The sequence below is a fragment of the Lissotriton vulgaris genome, chromosome 4_1 (assembly GCF_964263255.1).
Source record: "Lissotriton vulgaris chromosome 4_1, aLisVul1.2, whole genome shotgun sequence".
Taxonomy (NCBI): domain Eukaryota; kingdom Metazoa; phylum Chordata; class Amphibia; order Caudata; family Salamandridae; genus Lissotriton; species Lissotriton vulgaris.
In genome coordinates this window covers 254,814,024-254,831,771 of record NC_141691.1, presented here as the reverse complement: position 1 = coordinate 254,831,771, position 17,748 = coordinate 254,814,024, and the positions used below count along the sequence as shown (strand labels likewise).

General features: G+C 42.4%; 1 protein-coding gene across 1 annotated transcript in view; it reads left to right on the top strand.

Moving 5' to 3' along the window:
- The window catches only part of AFF2 (ALF transcription elongation factor 2), a 941,751-nt gene that overhangs the window by 712,845 nt on the left and 211,158 nt on the right, over nucleotides 1–17,748 (top strand). The window contains exon 9 of the mRNA XM_086918613.1: nucleotides 5,317–5,354. Coding sequence (XP_086774739.1) covers nucleotides 5,317–5,354 — 38 coding nt within the window. The remainder of the gene's footprint in view (nucleotides 1–5,316; nucleotides 5,355–17,748) is intronic.

Here is a 17,748-nt window from a genome sequence, read left to right as displayed (position 1 = left end):
TGGCAAAAAGAGCGCATATTTTAGGAACAAAAAAAAAAAGTGACATGCTACAGTCCAGTATGTTGCTTCACTTCATCTTTTAGAAATAAAACCCAATTTTGGAAAGCCCCCCATTTCCCATTGAACTTAAAATGTTTTTTTTTTAAATAAAAAAATTACTTGTGAAGTATTTAAAACATTTCAGAATGTTTGCATTTGTTTTATGTATACTGGTTTCTGTATTCCTGTGTATTCTATTTTAACACAAATCTTAGAAATTGTTTAGTCTGGGGTTGTAGGCTTCTGCTAGTGATTCAGTAGGAGCCCACAGAAGTCAAAAGGTTAAGAATCGCTGGTATAGAATACACAGAAGGACAACTGCATCCTGTTCCCTACATGGGGTGGTTCCTGTGAAAGGCAATGGAATGCTCCACATACCCGATTGTCTCCTCCTAGGGCCTGCCTACCCATTGGTAGGCTGCACTGCCCTGTATGCACAGACAAGCAAGGAAGGTGAAGCCTGGCTGTACAAAAGGAAGCGCTGCTCTCGGCATTTGATGGAGGTGTTGTCTTGTAGTTCTCCCACACACAACAAGCATTTACAATGCAATAGGTCTCGCATTTAAACCATGAAAACCTGCAAGCGGTGCTGTAGAGATGAGGTCCAAACGTAGGTTTATAGGAATACAACAGGTGCGTAAACACGCACTTTGTACAGATAGTCCTTGCGTACAAGAAGCAAGCCTGGCAGTAAAAGATGCGTAGTTATTGCCGGCCTCGCTTCTCGTAGGCAACGGCTGTAAGAATAGAGGGCATGTTTACGCATTGCTTGCAAGTTTTCAAAACACATAAATAAAAGGCATTATCATTTACAATGTGAGTAGTTTAAACTCTCGCAAAAGCGAGAGTTATTGCATTGCAAATGCATTTTTGGGGAAAATGTGCCTGTTTTTGGCTTTAGAATTCAGGTCAACCTAAAGTCTAGGGTGACCAGAATTTTAGAGCTACAGGAGCTGACTTTGGACCTGGAGAAGCCGGTTCGAGCCTCGGCGTCGGAACCTGTGATTCTGAGCAAATGAAATCACTTCACCTCCGCGTGCCTACAAATGAATGGGTCCTGGTGTAAGGTAACTGTGCTCATGTAAAGCGCTCCTGTACCTGGGTCGAGCTCGCCCTCCCACTCCCTGCTCCCCACACCCAGCTGTAGTTCAACTTCCTCTTGCCCAGACAGCAGCTGGATGAGAGAGTGGGTCTCTGTGCTCTGATTCGTTCATCGGCGCCCCCAGTGGTGTGATGTCACGTGTGTATAAGCTCACTCGAGTCATGCAGGGCTGAGGTTAAAGCTCCGAAGTTTGTTATTTCAGTTTGATACTTGAAGGACTCCCCCCGCCTCGAGTGCAGCCCCTTCACCCTCACAATGACTGTCCCCCACTTCCTGCTGTTCCTGTTGGAGAGGCTCTGGCTACAGCCGGCCCGTGCAGGTGAGTGCCTGGGGAGGGTCGAACTGAGCTTTGTCTGACTGGCGGAGGGGAAGGGGCAGTGGTAGTCACTGCCACAGAAGGGTGGGGGCCCGGGGTGTTTGTACTCAGTGAGATCTGTTTACAATGGGGGAGGGAGGAGGGTCATTGAAGTAGCAGCGGGCAGGGGAGTCTGAACTAGCATCTACCTGACACGGGGACGGGGTCATTCCAATGGAAGGGTGGGGTAGGGTGTGGGGGTCGTATGTGTAGCGATCAGTATATAACCTGGGCAGAAGGATAGAAAAAGACAGGCACTACTTGGTACCCAGTGACGTCACAGGTGCGATGGGGCCTGGGCTGCGTCACCAGTGACATCATACTTAAGAGGTGGATAATATTCTTCAATAAAGGGAAAAGAAAAAAATGAATCAAAACCCATACATTGTTAAATAGCCCGAACGTGTGTTTGTTTCACTTAGTGATGGCACGTTCAGAGGGGTCTGGGAAACCCAGTCCCTGCAGATCTGGGGGGTATCTCAGTTAATAAACCTCTATTGTGTGTGTTTGGCCGTCATGGTGTCTGCCCCCCTAAGGAATGTAACCCAGTTGAACCATGCCTTGAATGTGGCTTTCGCTGTATCCTTCCAGTTGTTCAGTACCGTCTTAACTGCTGCCGTCAGCAGCAGGTCTATCTGGTCCCTGTCCTCTTTGGTTTTGATTGAGGGAGCCATGAAGCCTATGTGGAGAAGTGTGGCTCAGGGGTTAGAGGCGGCAGACCTGGAGCTTGAGTTCGGCCCGGGACCAGGGTTCAATTCCCCGCCTCGGTGGGTCTTGGGCTCAAAATTCCACGGACTCGTTAATTCTCGCTCCGGTTCCTTCTCAACTCACGGTTCACACTCTGCGACTCTGGGCAATAGCTTGCTTAATCTCCACAACGGCCCCTCGCGGTGGGATGCCTGGCTTTCACCTTGTGGATACCCTGCCAGGGCTATCTCACAGGGGAATACCAGGACGGGTTCCCTAAGCAAGCGCTGAGATGCCCCAGGGTAAGTTGTGCGCTATATAAGTTTCATTCATTCATGTCCAGACTGTGGAACTCAAGTTGGGGTGAGGCGCCTGATATGTCATTTATCAGTGTGCCTATCATGTTCCAGAACTTCTTGACCTTGGGGCAGTGGAACAGAAAGTGTGCTAGATCACCTGTTTGTTTGTTACAGTTCCAGCAGGAGTCGCTTTCTCTGATTCCTATGGAAGCTAGGCGGGCAGGGGTCCAGTATGCTTTGTGTATCAGCCAGAATTTAGTTTGGTCTAGGGTGGTTGTTTCTTTCTTCCTCAACGTGGATATCCAGAGGTCGATCCTGTCTTCCTCGCTGAGCTCTCTACCTATGAGTGTTTCTCAGTATGTTGTGACCTTGTTGTTAAGTTTGGTGGACTTGGGGCTTAGGGCTTTGTACAAGTGTGCTACCTGGTGCCCCAGTTTGTTTAGGTTGGTAGCGTATTGCAGGATTGAGGGTGTGTGTTTGTTAAGGCCTGCCTTGCTGATCGCCACCTTGATCTTCAGGAAGTTGTATAGTTCGATGTTGTCCAGTTTCTGTTCATCTTTGAGTGTGTCAAACGTGGTGTGTGGGCCGTGTTGGTGTGGTTGGTTTACTGTGGAGATGCCATGTTTGTACCAAGAGTGTATGTCAAGTATTCTGTCTCTGTATTTGATTCTGGGTTTGTGCCATATGGACTCCAGCTGCGAGTTCTTCACGCTTGTGTCTAGTAAATACACCCCGGCTTGGCTCTCGCTAGAGAGAAGGCTACTAGGGGGCATGGAACCCATGGCACTACTTACCGCAACCAAACACCCCGCAATCAGACACAACCCTATACTAAGGAACACTAGGAAGGCCCTCCTTCATTTCTCCTTTTTGGTTCAAATTAAATTCAGGTATGTCAGAATGTTACACCCTCATTGGCACAGAGATTTGTACATGGTGTTCTCTGATGGGCAGCTGCCATTTACAAGGATGACTTAAAGTCCCCTTCATGAGATTGGGCATTTGCAAAACCATATTTTAAACTGGCAAAAAATAAGTAATCAAGCATACAAGGTCATGACAACGTGTGAAACAAAATGACCCGCAGCTGAGCAAATGTTATGGACACGCAGCTACAACTTGCCATCTCTCGTTATGTCTGCTACAATAAAATGCAAGTCGAAAAGTAACAACTGCACAACAAAGATTAGGTAGTTTATAATCCATCTCTTCTCCCTTTTCTTTTAACAAAGTTGTTTCTTTGTAAAGTTTTGTGGTTTACCTACCAAAAGTACCCCACTAGCTGCAGAGAAAAGCGTAGACTTGCAAGCAAAGTTGCAGTCCTTACCTGTTTAGTATTTGAATTTCAAATAATGCGTAGTTAATGCAGACGTGCTCCACTTTTCAGACAATGTTTTGAAACATTGAACTTCTTTTGATCACAGAATATCGATAAATAGGAATAACCATTTACTGTAGCTAGGGGCTGGTTGCTGATTAGTGTTGCGGAGTACCATGTTATTTGGTGTTTACTAGCAGAGCGTGATATGAAGCTCTCTGCTTACCTCTGACTCCTGTGGCACCAGACTTCCTTGGAACGACAGCTTGGCTCTGTCTGGCGTCTGCAGAGATTGGATACGTGCCACAGGAGAATGACCCCTTCATCGTTCTTTGGGGCGGTTGGTCAAATCATGCAGCTTGGCCTCATTGAGAAGGTGGGAGAGGGAGGAAAGGACAGGTGTGGATACACAAATGGGAAGTGAGAGTGAAGCTTAAGTCCCCGTCAAGAGTCCTAGCTGTGAGAGGAGGGGCAAGGAGCTGGTGCCTGTTTGCGGCAGGGCTACGGCGGGACTGGGAAGCAGGCTCTGCCGCCGCAGTTGATTTCAAGCAAAAGGCTGTCTACCACCTCCTACCCGACCAAGATTAACAGCCTTGTTTACGGGGTAAGGAACAAATGCTTCAGAAGTGGCAGTCCCGGGTCGAGAGCAGTGGAGAAATAAAACGAGACCTATTGGTCTATTTTTTCAATATTATCTGCTTTTAGTAACCAGCGCGACATAGGCGGCGTGCAGCGCTGGTTAATGAAAGCATATAATGATGAAAAATAGAGCTTTACGTGCCTTGCTAGAGAAATGAAAGCGAGAATGCAAAAACACTGTTGCCTGGGGCTTTCTTTAACAAGTTGTTGGCGTGACAGTGAGCGCGCCCATGGTGCACGTTCCGCTCAAACGCCGCGAGCGTGGACAGGAGATTATGTGTGCGTGTGGACATCGCCTGTCCGGGCGCGTGCCACCTCCTATCTCCTTTTGGGACAGAAAGCGGCAGCAATAGAGTCTCGGTAGCGAAGCAGCACATGCGCTGCGTTCGCACACAAGACATAAAAAGGCGGTATTATGGAATGAGGTCACCCTCATGGTCCCCCAGACTCCCTTAATAGCCAAAGACTTGCAGAACACCCGCTCAGGGCAACGACTGTAACACTGCCCTGTGAGGACATGTAAACAGTGTGCAACTGTGCATTATGCAAGACTGCCATTATTGTAATACAGCTCACCATTCTGTTGTGTGTGGGATCATCAACAATTCCCATTGAGACCGTGCATGTGGTGTGGCGGTATTCTAGATCATACACCCTCATCAAGTTCTCGAATTTTAGTTTAGGCACAGTAAACAAATAGACACATGCATATTAGCAACCCCTTTCCATCGAAAGATGTCCCATTCATGCTTGCAAAATCTTAAAGATCATGCAATGAAGTTTTCAATATTATTGTATTACTGTCTAGCCCTTGTTCGCAAGCTACAGCAGGAAACCTTTCCTAACTAACTTTGTTTTTACTTTTGTTTTCTTTCAGGCCAGTGAAAGGATAAAACCTAGAAATGCCTCTGGAAAGTAAGTTACATTTGTGTGTGTTTGTACCTCAGTATGAAAGAAGCTTTTGTGACAGAACACGATACAGCCACAGGAAACACAGTGTCCACTCTAACTCTCGCAAAGTTATCATTCTGTCGCAGCCATTAAACACTGATCGGCCAAGACAGGCTTCACTTGCGGATGCTTCCCAGATGAAGTAGGCCCGGCCACTTCAGAGCTTAAGGAAAGAGAAAAGTTCATGCTTCAGGCTGCCAAGTAATATGATCATGTGCTTATGGTTTGCAGATGTCCTTATGTTGCTCATTTAAGTTTGAATAGTCTTTAAAATAAAATGGGCTTTTTTAATTATAATGTCTAAACATTGTTGAGAAGAAGGAAGAAGGCCAAGAGGACTGCAGAAAGGTTACATAGCCAAAGCTGCCAAGTCAACAACTCAAAATCTGTGGCCTCTACCTTGTTGTGACTTTGAGCACACAAGCACAAAGAGAACTGTACACCCACAGAAACAAGCTCAGAGGCAGACACACACATATACAGACAGATTTTACAGTCCTACAAAATGTAAGCGAACAAACGGAGACCAATTTGCAAGACATATTATAGCCTGAATTTATGGCTATCATGTGCACTAGCAGTAGTAATATAGTACCTTAATCAACTAAAGACTTTTAATAGAAAAGCACTAGTAGGAATTAAAACCACTCTAATGGCCTAGCCCCCTCCCTCCCTTTCAGTGTTCATGATCTATTCATGCCATGATATGAAGCATACTCTCAAATTAAATGGCATGACATTAAAGCATCGTTTAAGGATTACGCCATTAGGTTTAATGCCTATTACGCACGCGGGAGGCCATAACAGTTGTGTTTTTTGCTCTATATCAGGATTTCACTCGTGCTTTTAACAATGAGATCACTTTGCCACATTCCTTATCCAGACAGCAGCGAGTCTTGGCAAATCACGAATTTGTGCAGTTTGTGTGCGACGGAGAGAACGTTGGAAGACATGTCTCCTTCGAGTAGTGTAGTGTGTTACAAGAGTCAGAAGTTGTTATTAGGCTTCCATAGTAGAGATGTGAAAACACCTCATCATTAATCCCACACAAAAAACTACTTGTACCATCAGACACTACATTCCTACAGTGAGCATCAGTCATCAACCCATGATGCAGAGAAAGGAACAATACCACAGATCGATGAGTCCTATAACTGTCAATAGCCGCACATCACTAACATAAATGTGTGCCCCCTCCACCTTATGGTGAAAAAGTCATTGTCATGCTGAAGATACTAACAGTGGGACCCTTGAACAATGGGGGCTGGAGGGTGGAGTCGAATTTGTCAACATGGAGGCAAACATTTAGTTGGTCTTCTTTTTTGCTGTGTTTAGGGGGGCACAGGCTTTGTATGGACATATTTTGTCCCGTTGACTTAATGCTTCTTACCATGTATGGTTTTTGATGGTATTTGTGTTTTCAGGTGTGACAACCAAATGTGCTGCCGTATGCCTTTCATGTCTATGTTCATATGTGATTCAACAACATTGTTGCTGGCGTCCTCCAAGGCTTCTTCGTACAGTCTTCTGGTGCTGTTTAAGCTTCTTTTCTGTCCTTTATAAAACTGCAGAAATTTGAGTGACTAAATATATTTCCATGCCACGAAAGTTCTAGGCCCTTAAGATAAAAGTTCCCAGACTCTAGGTATAGCTTCCTACGTGATAGTAACATTGAATATTAAGATGTTATCACAGAGCCAGTCTCTGGAAATGTTTCAGGACTCTTGCAGGGTAAAAGGTTGGAGTAATGCAGAATTCACGGCCCCACACAGATACCCTGTGTTAACATGTAGGAGTCTGTGCTCTCATGAATGTACTTTTTTTTTACCCTTTTTATTGCATTCATTCAGTAACATCAGTCAGTGCAACACATTGACATGGTGCATTGACAGTATGAGGCCATGCACCATGTAGACAAGGTTGTTATGCCAATGCAGAAAGCCAGAGGAATCCTTGGGTCTTACCATGAACTTACACAACCAAGTGTGAGGACATGCAGCAATGCTACTTCTGTTCGGGACATATATAAACAGAAGCTAGAGTTCTATCGAGCCCAAATCTACAACACTTCCTTAGGGGTTTTATCATGGTTTCCAGAAGGCCAGCACATTTCATCAGACTATTTTACAGTATCTCTAGGCATGGGGCAAAAAGACATCAGCTCGTGAGGGGAGCCAGTCAAGGGAAACTTCAACAGAGAGAGACAATAGGGCAACACAAGCACAGGCCAATCCACGGCAGTATGCTGGAGAATAATACCACCAAAGGCAGGCTCTAGAACTTGAGAGCAGGTAGAATGGCTGTGCATCTTCAGCACCTGGTTTTAGTGCAGGAACAGAGGCCATCAGAGCACCACATTGTGTATATCGTGATTTGTTTTGGGTAGCACCAGGTCATTCGAGGCCTGCTGTTGCTCTCAGCCTAAGCTGCTCTCCCCATGGACACAAAGCTCAAATCTTGCCTGGAAGTGCTGACCCTGACTCCATGGCCTCTGCTAGCCCTGGAGTCTTGGGTTTGTCTTTACGGCGGTGTCATATGTGGCCAGCGAAGTCCCATTGGTCCCAGCAGTAGTGTAGGTCACGCCCCCTCTAGTGTACCTTTTCCTGCCCTGCGGCCTCAGTAAGCAAAGAGCCTGCCCTTTTTCTACAACCTGTTTTAACTTTGGTCATCGGTTTCCCACTTCTTGTTCACCGCGGATGCGCCTCCTCAAACACTGAGTACTTAGAAGCTCTTGAGTGTAGACTCAAACCATTTGAAGCAATGATGAATTTCTTTACTGACAGCTCCTGTCATCTCTTCTACTTACACTTCCCACTTTTATATCAGAATTCTTTGTCAGGTGTGATAATTCAATGGAAGGAAATTAAAACTGAGCATGGCAAAGCGCATTAAACTGGAATGGGCTAGAGGCTCCTGTTGACATAAAATGAACTTGTAACCCGAATTGTATTCGTAAATGTGTAATGCCTTCATTGCACGCATGCTGATTAGTAATTCATTCCGAACATATTTCATAAACACTTAAGGTGTACGAATCTACTTAATTTTCGAGTCAAAAATGCATATTCAACTTTGTTCATCTGGCTAGAAAGAGATCTCTTCCGAATCTCTCACAATCCATAAGAGAAGGTATCTTATAAAGAGGTGGAACACACTCATAATTTTAAAAATAAAAGTATAAAAAAATGATGTGTAATTAATGAGAACGTTTATGACTAGTTTCCTTCGTTCAATGTTAAGGCTCCCATCAATTGGTTTTGAGTAAATCCAATCTTATTACTGGTTCATGGCTAGAGTTACAGGCATGAAAACCTATAAAGCTTTTCAAAACTTGGTTAGTTAATATTAATTCAAAAAAAGTTTAGAGTCTCTACACGGAAGTTTAACATGTGCATTTGTATATAGCTAGATTACCTTACATTCTGCAGTAATTAGCAAAACACTAGTCAAAATTAAACCATTTTGTGCCACAAGCTATATTTCTTGTTCACTTACCAATGCCTCCAAGGGTTGGGACTTATAGCTTCTGGGTGAGTGTCACATGGCACATGGCCTGAATTCTTAATAGGTACACTCTACAGGATAGTAGAGTGAGTATGCTGCATTCATACCTGCTTATGCACACTGAGCATGTCTCTGCCTCTCCTATTCTTCTGTATATGTTATCGTAATCCTCCTTCCTCAGTATCTCCATCAAGTGTGGAATTTGCTCTCTCTCTTTTACCAGCATGCTCACACCATGAATGGTGTCTCTTGTAGTTCTAGGTCTCACATCTCTGCTGCTCAATGGACCCATACTTCCCTTTCTGTGCTTGGTGTCTGCCGGTTTATTAGAGTTGCCACTTTGCTCCTGAGTTGACATCAAAAGCCCATTTCTGATTGGTTTTATGATCTGACACAGGCCATGCCATATTTCACCAACTGGTTAAAAATGAAAAGAACGCCCTTTCTTTAATTTTCTGCATTTCCAGTCCAGGTGAATGCCATCGACCCAAGTAAGGATGTGTCTCCTAGTCTTCCTGGGTAGATGCATCTCCACACATTAGTCAAGTATATGAACCCAATTAGGAATGGCATCTCCTAATCTTTCTGGGTAATAGCATCATGGCTATTGGGTGAAACATTTACCCCCATGTAAGAATGGTGTCCATTGCTCACATACGTTCCTGGACTAGTCTACAAACGTACCCCTATCGCCAAACACAATTACATGGATAGTTACCCACAAAGTCAACACAACCTCAAATGGTGCTACATGTGGTAAGTATGTGCAAATACAACTATTGCTATTAATTGCGTCTTCACTTCATGTAGTCCAAATTGTACAATACAGTACTTGTGCGCTGCAGTAGGGTTCCTAGAACATCCTAGCAGTGTTGGCTGAGGATCATTAGTCCCCAGACCTGTGAATCCAGCTGTCTAGTGTATCCACTTCACCACGTCTGACCAGGTTGTTTTTATTTCAAATCTCCCTTTCTGGGTGCCTATTAAAATATGCCCTGCTTCAACTTCACCTGAAGCTCTGGTAGGTAGAGTACTGATTATCACTGTCACAATCTCTGTGCCAAGACTCTCCTAAATTATTTGAAACAAAATAATCCGAAGAAAACGTTGTTTTTTGTCTCCAGACCCTGTATTGCATGGTTGTTAGGTTACTGGCCTGTTGTGAATCTCTGTCCCTTCCGACGGTTTTTCCTCGGCCACTCTTTACTTCTGAACTCTTGCGCTTTCTATCTGTAATTTTTTATCCGAGCGACTGAAGCGTGCTTATCTGTGAGACGTTCCCGAGCAAATGACAAGCCAAGCACACTACGCAGAGGAAGTAGAACAATTTGTCAGTGGTGTCACCGTGCACTAGGGTGTTTCGGCTATGCGCCATAAGTCAGGAGGACTGGCTTACGTTTTTAAATTAGAATGTTTATTTATTCATAGTAAATTCTGTATGTGTAATTGTGTGCATTGCCAATTAGGTTAATGTGAAAATGAGTTAAAAAAAACACGTATAAATGGATAAACGAGTTCATGGGTGGATGAATGCATGGGTGATTCGATGGATGGATGGATAAATGGGTGTAGAAGTACATGGATAAGTGAGTGGATGGATGAATAAATGGGCAAGTGAATACGTGGAGAGGTGGCTAATGAATAGATACGTGTTTAAATAGATGGATGAGTGCCTGGATGGATGAATGTGTGAGATATCTCAGTGCATACAAATCAAGAGCATAGTATCTGCTTCCCGCCACTGCTGACCACTCATAAATGCATACATCCATAATCATCCACTTTCATCCATTCACATAACCCCGGTGTTCAACGATTTGTCCCTTCACACAACCTCCAACATACAAACACACAAACTCACCCAACCATTGAAAAGTACTTCATTAATAAAAACCCAGGCCTACTGGCTTTGACAGTACCTTGCCACCTGGGGAGGGGGCTGATCCTTGATTGAACGTATTACAACCTACTTCCCAATACATATTATGGAAGAAATGCAAAGAGCTTGACAAGCTATATTCTCGAGTGCCTACGTTCAACTTAAGTGTATAAAGAAATGCACCTGCTGTTACCAAGGACAGATTTTGATTTGCAGGATGGGAATCGGCTGACATTTATGCTCACAGGTTTCACTTTCTGCCAGGAGAAACTTGACGAAAATAGCGGATTTTCTGTGATTTTGTAGCACTGATTATTAGTCTTTCCTGAGTCACCTAAGGTTAGGTTCTCAATGGGATTTTGTCATATTTGATATATTGTCTAACCCATGAGTACGCACAAACATTTTCCCAGGTGTCAAAAAGTTAATATGTGGTGTGACCGAGGGCCGCACTGATGGCAGCATGGTGCCAGTCTGGGACTTGGGAGGTGTAAGGTGGGCGTAGGGGAGCGACATGTAAATGTAGTGGTTGAATTGCACCTGGAAGCAATCCCAGCTTCCGCACTTGACCACACTGTTTGATCTTGGGCAATTATTTTATATTACTTTGCGTATTGGCAATATTGTCTTGGGGAATGGAGGCGGTGGAATGGGGAGGCTGGGGCATAAATGTTTATGTTTCTAAATTATTGTTTGAAAGCTGTCACACTAAAAAAAACAAATCTCAATGCACTTTTATAATTTGCTGTTAATTTTGAAGGGACTCTATTATATTTTTACACGTTTGTTGCAAAACAACTTTAAGAACACTTTAATTTTTAGAGACAAGTGATGCACTACAGCTTCTGTGCTTCTTTGGCTTTTTACTTCAATTCGATTGTAAATAAATGCTTCCCATTTATTTAATATGGTTATAAGCATTAGTGTTTATACAGTAAACAGCAGCCCAGTGCTGCTGTACCACCCGGGGCCGCATGTATAGATCAGGAGGGCCGCATGCGGCCTCGGCCCTACTCTGAGTATCACTGGACTCTAGCCTGAGATGGCACCGCGCCCCATCTGCATGCATGGAGTATGAAATGCCTCCACTTTGAACAATTTCAGCTGGGAAGACAATGTAGACACCATAAAGAAAACTTAACACGTCAGATCTTTAAGACCCAAGCCAGTACATCTGGCTCCGACAAGCTCGTGCAGTAGGTCTATTTTCTTCATCAAACATATGTCAAAAAAGATGAAATGAGGCCAAAAAAAAGAAAACTTGCTGCCACTCAAATGTGGAAGTCATATACTTTCCCAAAAAAGTGACCATCACATATAATAATCGAACACTAAGGATGCTTCTTAGAAGACACGTGTATTACACATATAGAAATCCTTTTTAGTTTTAGTGTACATCTCAGGGAAATATGATTCTAATTGGCAAAAATAAAATACACAATTGAGTTTGATTTACAATAACATGAAGATATAGTATAAACACGTTAGGTGGCTAAAAGAAACACAACAAGGACAAGGAATGGGAGAAAAAAAGCATTGACACATAAACCAGTGATCCATCAACCCTTGCACTGAAGTGATCTTCCTTTAAGCAGCTACCCATATGTCATAATGTGAACTGATGCAAATCACCGTGCCTGGAGTAAGCTAGTCCATTGTGCCGTATGCAGTTGTGTGAGGGAGCAAAGTGTGCATGACAGATGAACAGATCAATGGATAAAGAGGCCTGACCTAAAACCCATTTATCTATGTAAATATGTATGCATTTTTATTCATACACTTTTTGATTACATAATGATGACAGACTGCTAAACCTTTCTTTAGGCCAGTCATAACAATTTCCCCTAAGAGCATGAGGCCTATCACAAATAGATTTAAGCTGTACTATAAATAGAAAGGAAGGCTACTTTAAAATTTTCATATGAGCTCATTTTACGTTACAAAGTTTATCTGACACTTGTTTGGGTCCTGAAGAACAAGAATTCGTTTCCATTAATTATTAATATGATGATAGGAATAATAGCCTAAATATATGTTTTGGTATAAGATTTAGGAAGGCACACTACAGCTGACGACAAGAAAAAGGTATGATTTGATCATTGTCTGTCCATACGCCTAATGTGTCCCTTACTTATCTTTAGGTCAAGTGTTTGAGACCTCTTGTGTACACTTTAGTATATACTTTAGTATATACTTATATGTGTATGCACTTTGTGGGCTCTGGAGATCAGCCCTAGAACTTGTCTGCTTCCGCTTAGGGACTTTTTTTCTGTTCAACTGCCTCTATTTAACTGTCTTGCTAGAAAACGACCAGCAGAGGTCAGTAAAATACCAGAACTGCTTTCTGCTGAGGGACTTTCTTTTTTTAATTTTTCTGGCAACTGCCTCTATTTCACTTTTTTTGATAGAAAACGACCTGCAGAGGTCAGTAAAATACCAGAATCGCTTTAGCATCTAGATTCCAGTCATAGAAATTGTCTTCCACGAGCACCAGTAGACAATAATACTTTTTTCAATTCTTTTATTTACAGTGATATGACCACCGAAGGTCCTGCTTTTATATTAAAAACAGAGTTTTGGACTATACTATTTCCAGCTGAAAGGCAATATCTCTCTCCATGTGTTCCCATACCTGGCATGTTACACAGTTTGTCGCTTACTTTCCCTCCATGTTAACCTCATAAGTGCTGCGCCTAGTCCAACGGCCGACGGCACCACTACCTCGGGAGTGCTGCCGTCGGCCGTTGGACGTTCCAACTGCACCTGCGCAATGGAACGTTCAGCACTGGAGCTGGACGTTCCATAGCTGCTAAGGTGTTAAAGAAAAGTAGATTTTTCAGCACCCAGTCTAATGTGCTGCATAGGTAAATACATATAAGCTCCCAAAGGCGAGACCGATTGCATTGCAAATGCTTGTTGTAGTTTGGTAACCGTGAAAATGTTATTTGAATATTTGTTCATCTTCCAAATCCACATGACCAAGAAAAGATGCAAGAATACATGTCTGGTTTGTGTTTTTAGAAAAAAAATTAAGGGTGGCATGTTTTTGGGTACATTCCAGGACTTATAGGGCATTTGTCACTCTTCCCTATCGATAGGTCGATACTTGCATTCAGGGAACTGTTAGATATATTTTTAAATACGATTTTCTATAGCGCGAACTTTACCCGAAGGTGTCAAAGCGCTTTACATAAGAACCAGTTGCAAAACATAAGGATGTAGGATTACATGCGTTACATAAAAGATACAAACAGAACAAATTGCAAATGTACAAGATGTAAAGTCACACAAGGAAGAGATACAAACAGAAAGAAAAATTGCAAATGTGCAAGTAGTAAAGTCACTCAAGGAAGAGATACAAATGGATATACAGACCTGTTTTTCACGTCTACCCTTTCGTCTCGTAAGAGGCAGAACACCAGCAGCTTTTATTGGCGTTTTTACAGTACACTGCAAGCCGGTCGACCTTTGACCTTTTGACGCAGGACTTCACCCGAGGCGACCAGTAAGGAGACTTCTGCATGTCCTGTCAGGTTTAATTGCTCAAATCATTGCTTACATTTCCTGATGCCTCGGTGTTCTCGTGTCATGCATTCGGGTCACGATTTAATAAAGAAACATGCATTTATAAGAGCAATACTCGATCACAAGGCCAAAGTTTATTATTAAAAGAAATCTACCTTTTAAGTTTACGATGCACAAAAGATTTAATTATTCGAGACTCCTCATTTGTAATTGGTACAATAATTCTGATATGAAGTTCACAAAATTAGAATATAGTTACGTTTGATTAGAATATTATACATTAGTAAAAAATGAGCTTCAACCGTGTAAAGAGAGTTTAAAAGATGACAGAATTTCGTATGCATTATGTGAATAATCGCACAAAACGACACAAGTTTCGCTCATTAAGACAAATGCGAATGAGCACGCCAACAAATGTGAAATTTGCATTTGGCAGCATGCCATGTACCGATTAGGCGGGGTATTCTAACTGCAGAAGACATCTGTTACAAACAAATGGAAATTTCAGTTGTCAATATTGTTTAATGTGTTTCTAGATCTGCACTTTTAGAATTCTATCCTGACTTTTCCCATTCTAAACATTTTTTTTTTTAAATAGACTTCTACAATATATTTCTGATGGAATGCTGCAGTCTTAAGATAAACAGATCATCTCACATTCAAAGCTGAATGTTGATTCTAATCTCAATGCTACAGCTCAATTGAGAGATTTTAAAAACACGTTAGACTGCCTGGTGTGAGAACTTTCTAGCAGCTCAGGGATAATTACTTTATGGTGAAAAATAGTCATGTATGGTAAGATTGTCCGAGCAACTTGCTGGTATTTTAAATAACAATACAAAAACCCCTTCTCTCTCTCGGCGCTTAATTTGAGCAGGTGGTGGCAGGTGGGACACACCGGCATTTGTTTTTATGGACCAGCACTTCTGTTTTTTTCAACACACTTTATCCAGAGCTAAATGTTAATAACACAAAAGGGGAAATAAAGATGATGGAAAAGACGGAACAGAATGACAAAGGTAGAAAGCAGGGATGAAAAAGATCCTGCAAGAGTTTAGGGGAGAGAAGGTCTGGTGGTGGATTAAAGAGGCATGAGGTGGAATCAGCACTACTCCGCCTTGGTATTCGCTTAACTGATATTTGATAGTGCCAGTCGCAGGCTCCTGAGCAAAACGTCAGGCCCAATACAATCTTGTACTAATTATTTTCTGATCTCTGTCCTATCTCACTCTCTTTTTCTAGCTCGCTCGCTTTCTCTCCCACTCTCAGTGTCAGTCACACACAGGTGCACAAACACATGACCAGACAGATATAACCCGACAGCTGCCCATTTAGAGGCCTGGTCTCCAAGGCAGTTTGTAGTACCTAAAGCAATACTCCTGTGATACTATCAATTAGGGGGAGACAGAGTAGAAGGAATGTATTTGAAGACAAAGTGGTCAATTCACAAAGGCATTTATGAGTAAGTGAAGTTGAATTCTTGATGCACTATTACATGTACTCATAAAAGCTTTCATAAATTGGACTTTTTTGTTAGCAAGGGGTGAGTGGAGCACTCGCTAGGCACACTTCTTCTGACTGCTGTCCCGTGAAATCCTCTTGCTCCCTACTCTATTAGTCGTGTCTGTTGGGTCAGTGGACTAATGCATCCCCCTCAAAGATTTATGTTTATTTCAAATCCTGGTGGGTCCTCTCAGACTTTAATCCCGATGAGATTGAGAAAATGAGTACAATTGAGTTCATTAACAATAAACAATGGTTATTCGCCACACTTTACAAACCCCTGATTGATTGATTGATTGATATAGGGGATCAATGCATTTTACAAATACAACAGTGCTTAATTTGTGAAACAATAAGTACCAGGGCCCTCGTCAGGAGGCCACTGCAGTTTGCACCACCCATTGCTCCTGCCAGAGCTGCCAACTATTAACCCTCACACTGCTACAAGTTTGACAACTCAGACAATTCCAGGCCCCCAATGCTATAAGAATACCTTGGATGGCAGGCATTAGTCATTTCGAATGTGTATTGAAGTAATAAACAACAGTTGTTGTGCTTATCTCTAAATTTGGCACCCATTGTCACCATGTGGCAGACTGTCATATGTACCAATGTTGACAATTAAGTGCTGGTGCTCAGCACTCTAAACCACAGGCTCACATTAAGCACTGCAAATACATATCTGGTCCTCCGCCTCCTGTGGCCCTTTTTTAGTGACACTTCACTCCATAGTTTTAGTGACACTTCACTCCATAGAGTGAGCATTTCAACCAGCCAAAATATCTTACCCCAGCTCTTTGTTTCCTTATGTCTCTGGCTGTGAACTCCTGAATGATCTATGTGTCACTGGAAGATCCTTATTATCCTCTGTATGACCCTTAATTACTTTAACAACACCACAATCTGCTTTTAAGCTATACAGTAGAGGGTCGTGTGAGGGCAGTGCAAATATAACACAGTTCTCAGTTGACGTTACAAGACAAATTATACGAAATTGCTCACAAATTGCACAAAATTATGCAGTTATGTGAAATGCTAATTTAGCATTTAATGCTGTGCACATTCATTTTGGACACATGCATGAATTTTGGGATAAAAAAAATTGCGCATAAAACACAAGTGCAGTGAACAACAAGGCTTGCTTTATGGTTTTCCCATCACTTACTGACATGCTAAAGTTTTGTCAAGAATGCAGCGCTATTATGCCACATACAGAAATTTCAGCATTTTGCTATGACAAACATATCTTAAACTCCCGAAATTATGCAAGATTGTGCTGGCGTAAGAGAAACATTACCCTGGCCTAGTTGAAAAAACATGGAAATTGTTTCAGCAGATTTCTAATTTTAGAGTTCAATTACCATTTGAAAATCATGGCAATACCTAGAAAGGAACATTCAAACTAACATGAACAAATGTCACAAACTGAAACAATTCCGAATGCAGGGCCTAACAGGCCCGCAGTAGAGCCCGGTACAACTACTCTAATGCTCTTTAGCATATACTTATCACTTGCTGTTGACCTGACAGTATGATTGGTCAGCACATTTGGTAAACAATGATAAGTCTTGAACGAAAATCATTCTAGCAATGCAGGCTGTTTTAAATAAAGTGTGGAATATAGGTTGATACACTTTTTTACATACTTTGGGTTGCTGGGTATTTCCATTTGAATTTTCTTTAAATTACCTTCCTACCAATTAGTGAGGTTGGCAAAATGCACTTTTATTTACATAACAGGTGACACTTGCTATAACCAGGAAACTGGGTAACATAACATGTCCAAGAGTATTGTTGGTTAACACTTGCATTTTCTCTGTCTGCCAAGGATAGTAAGACTTTTGCGAACAGATGACAATTGGCTCAGTAATGACACACATATGCTTATTGACTTTAGCATGGTGTTCTTTACCAAAAGTTAAGAATGGGCCACAACTGTCCGAATAG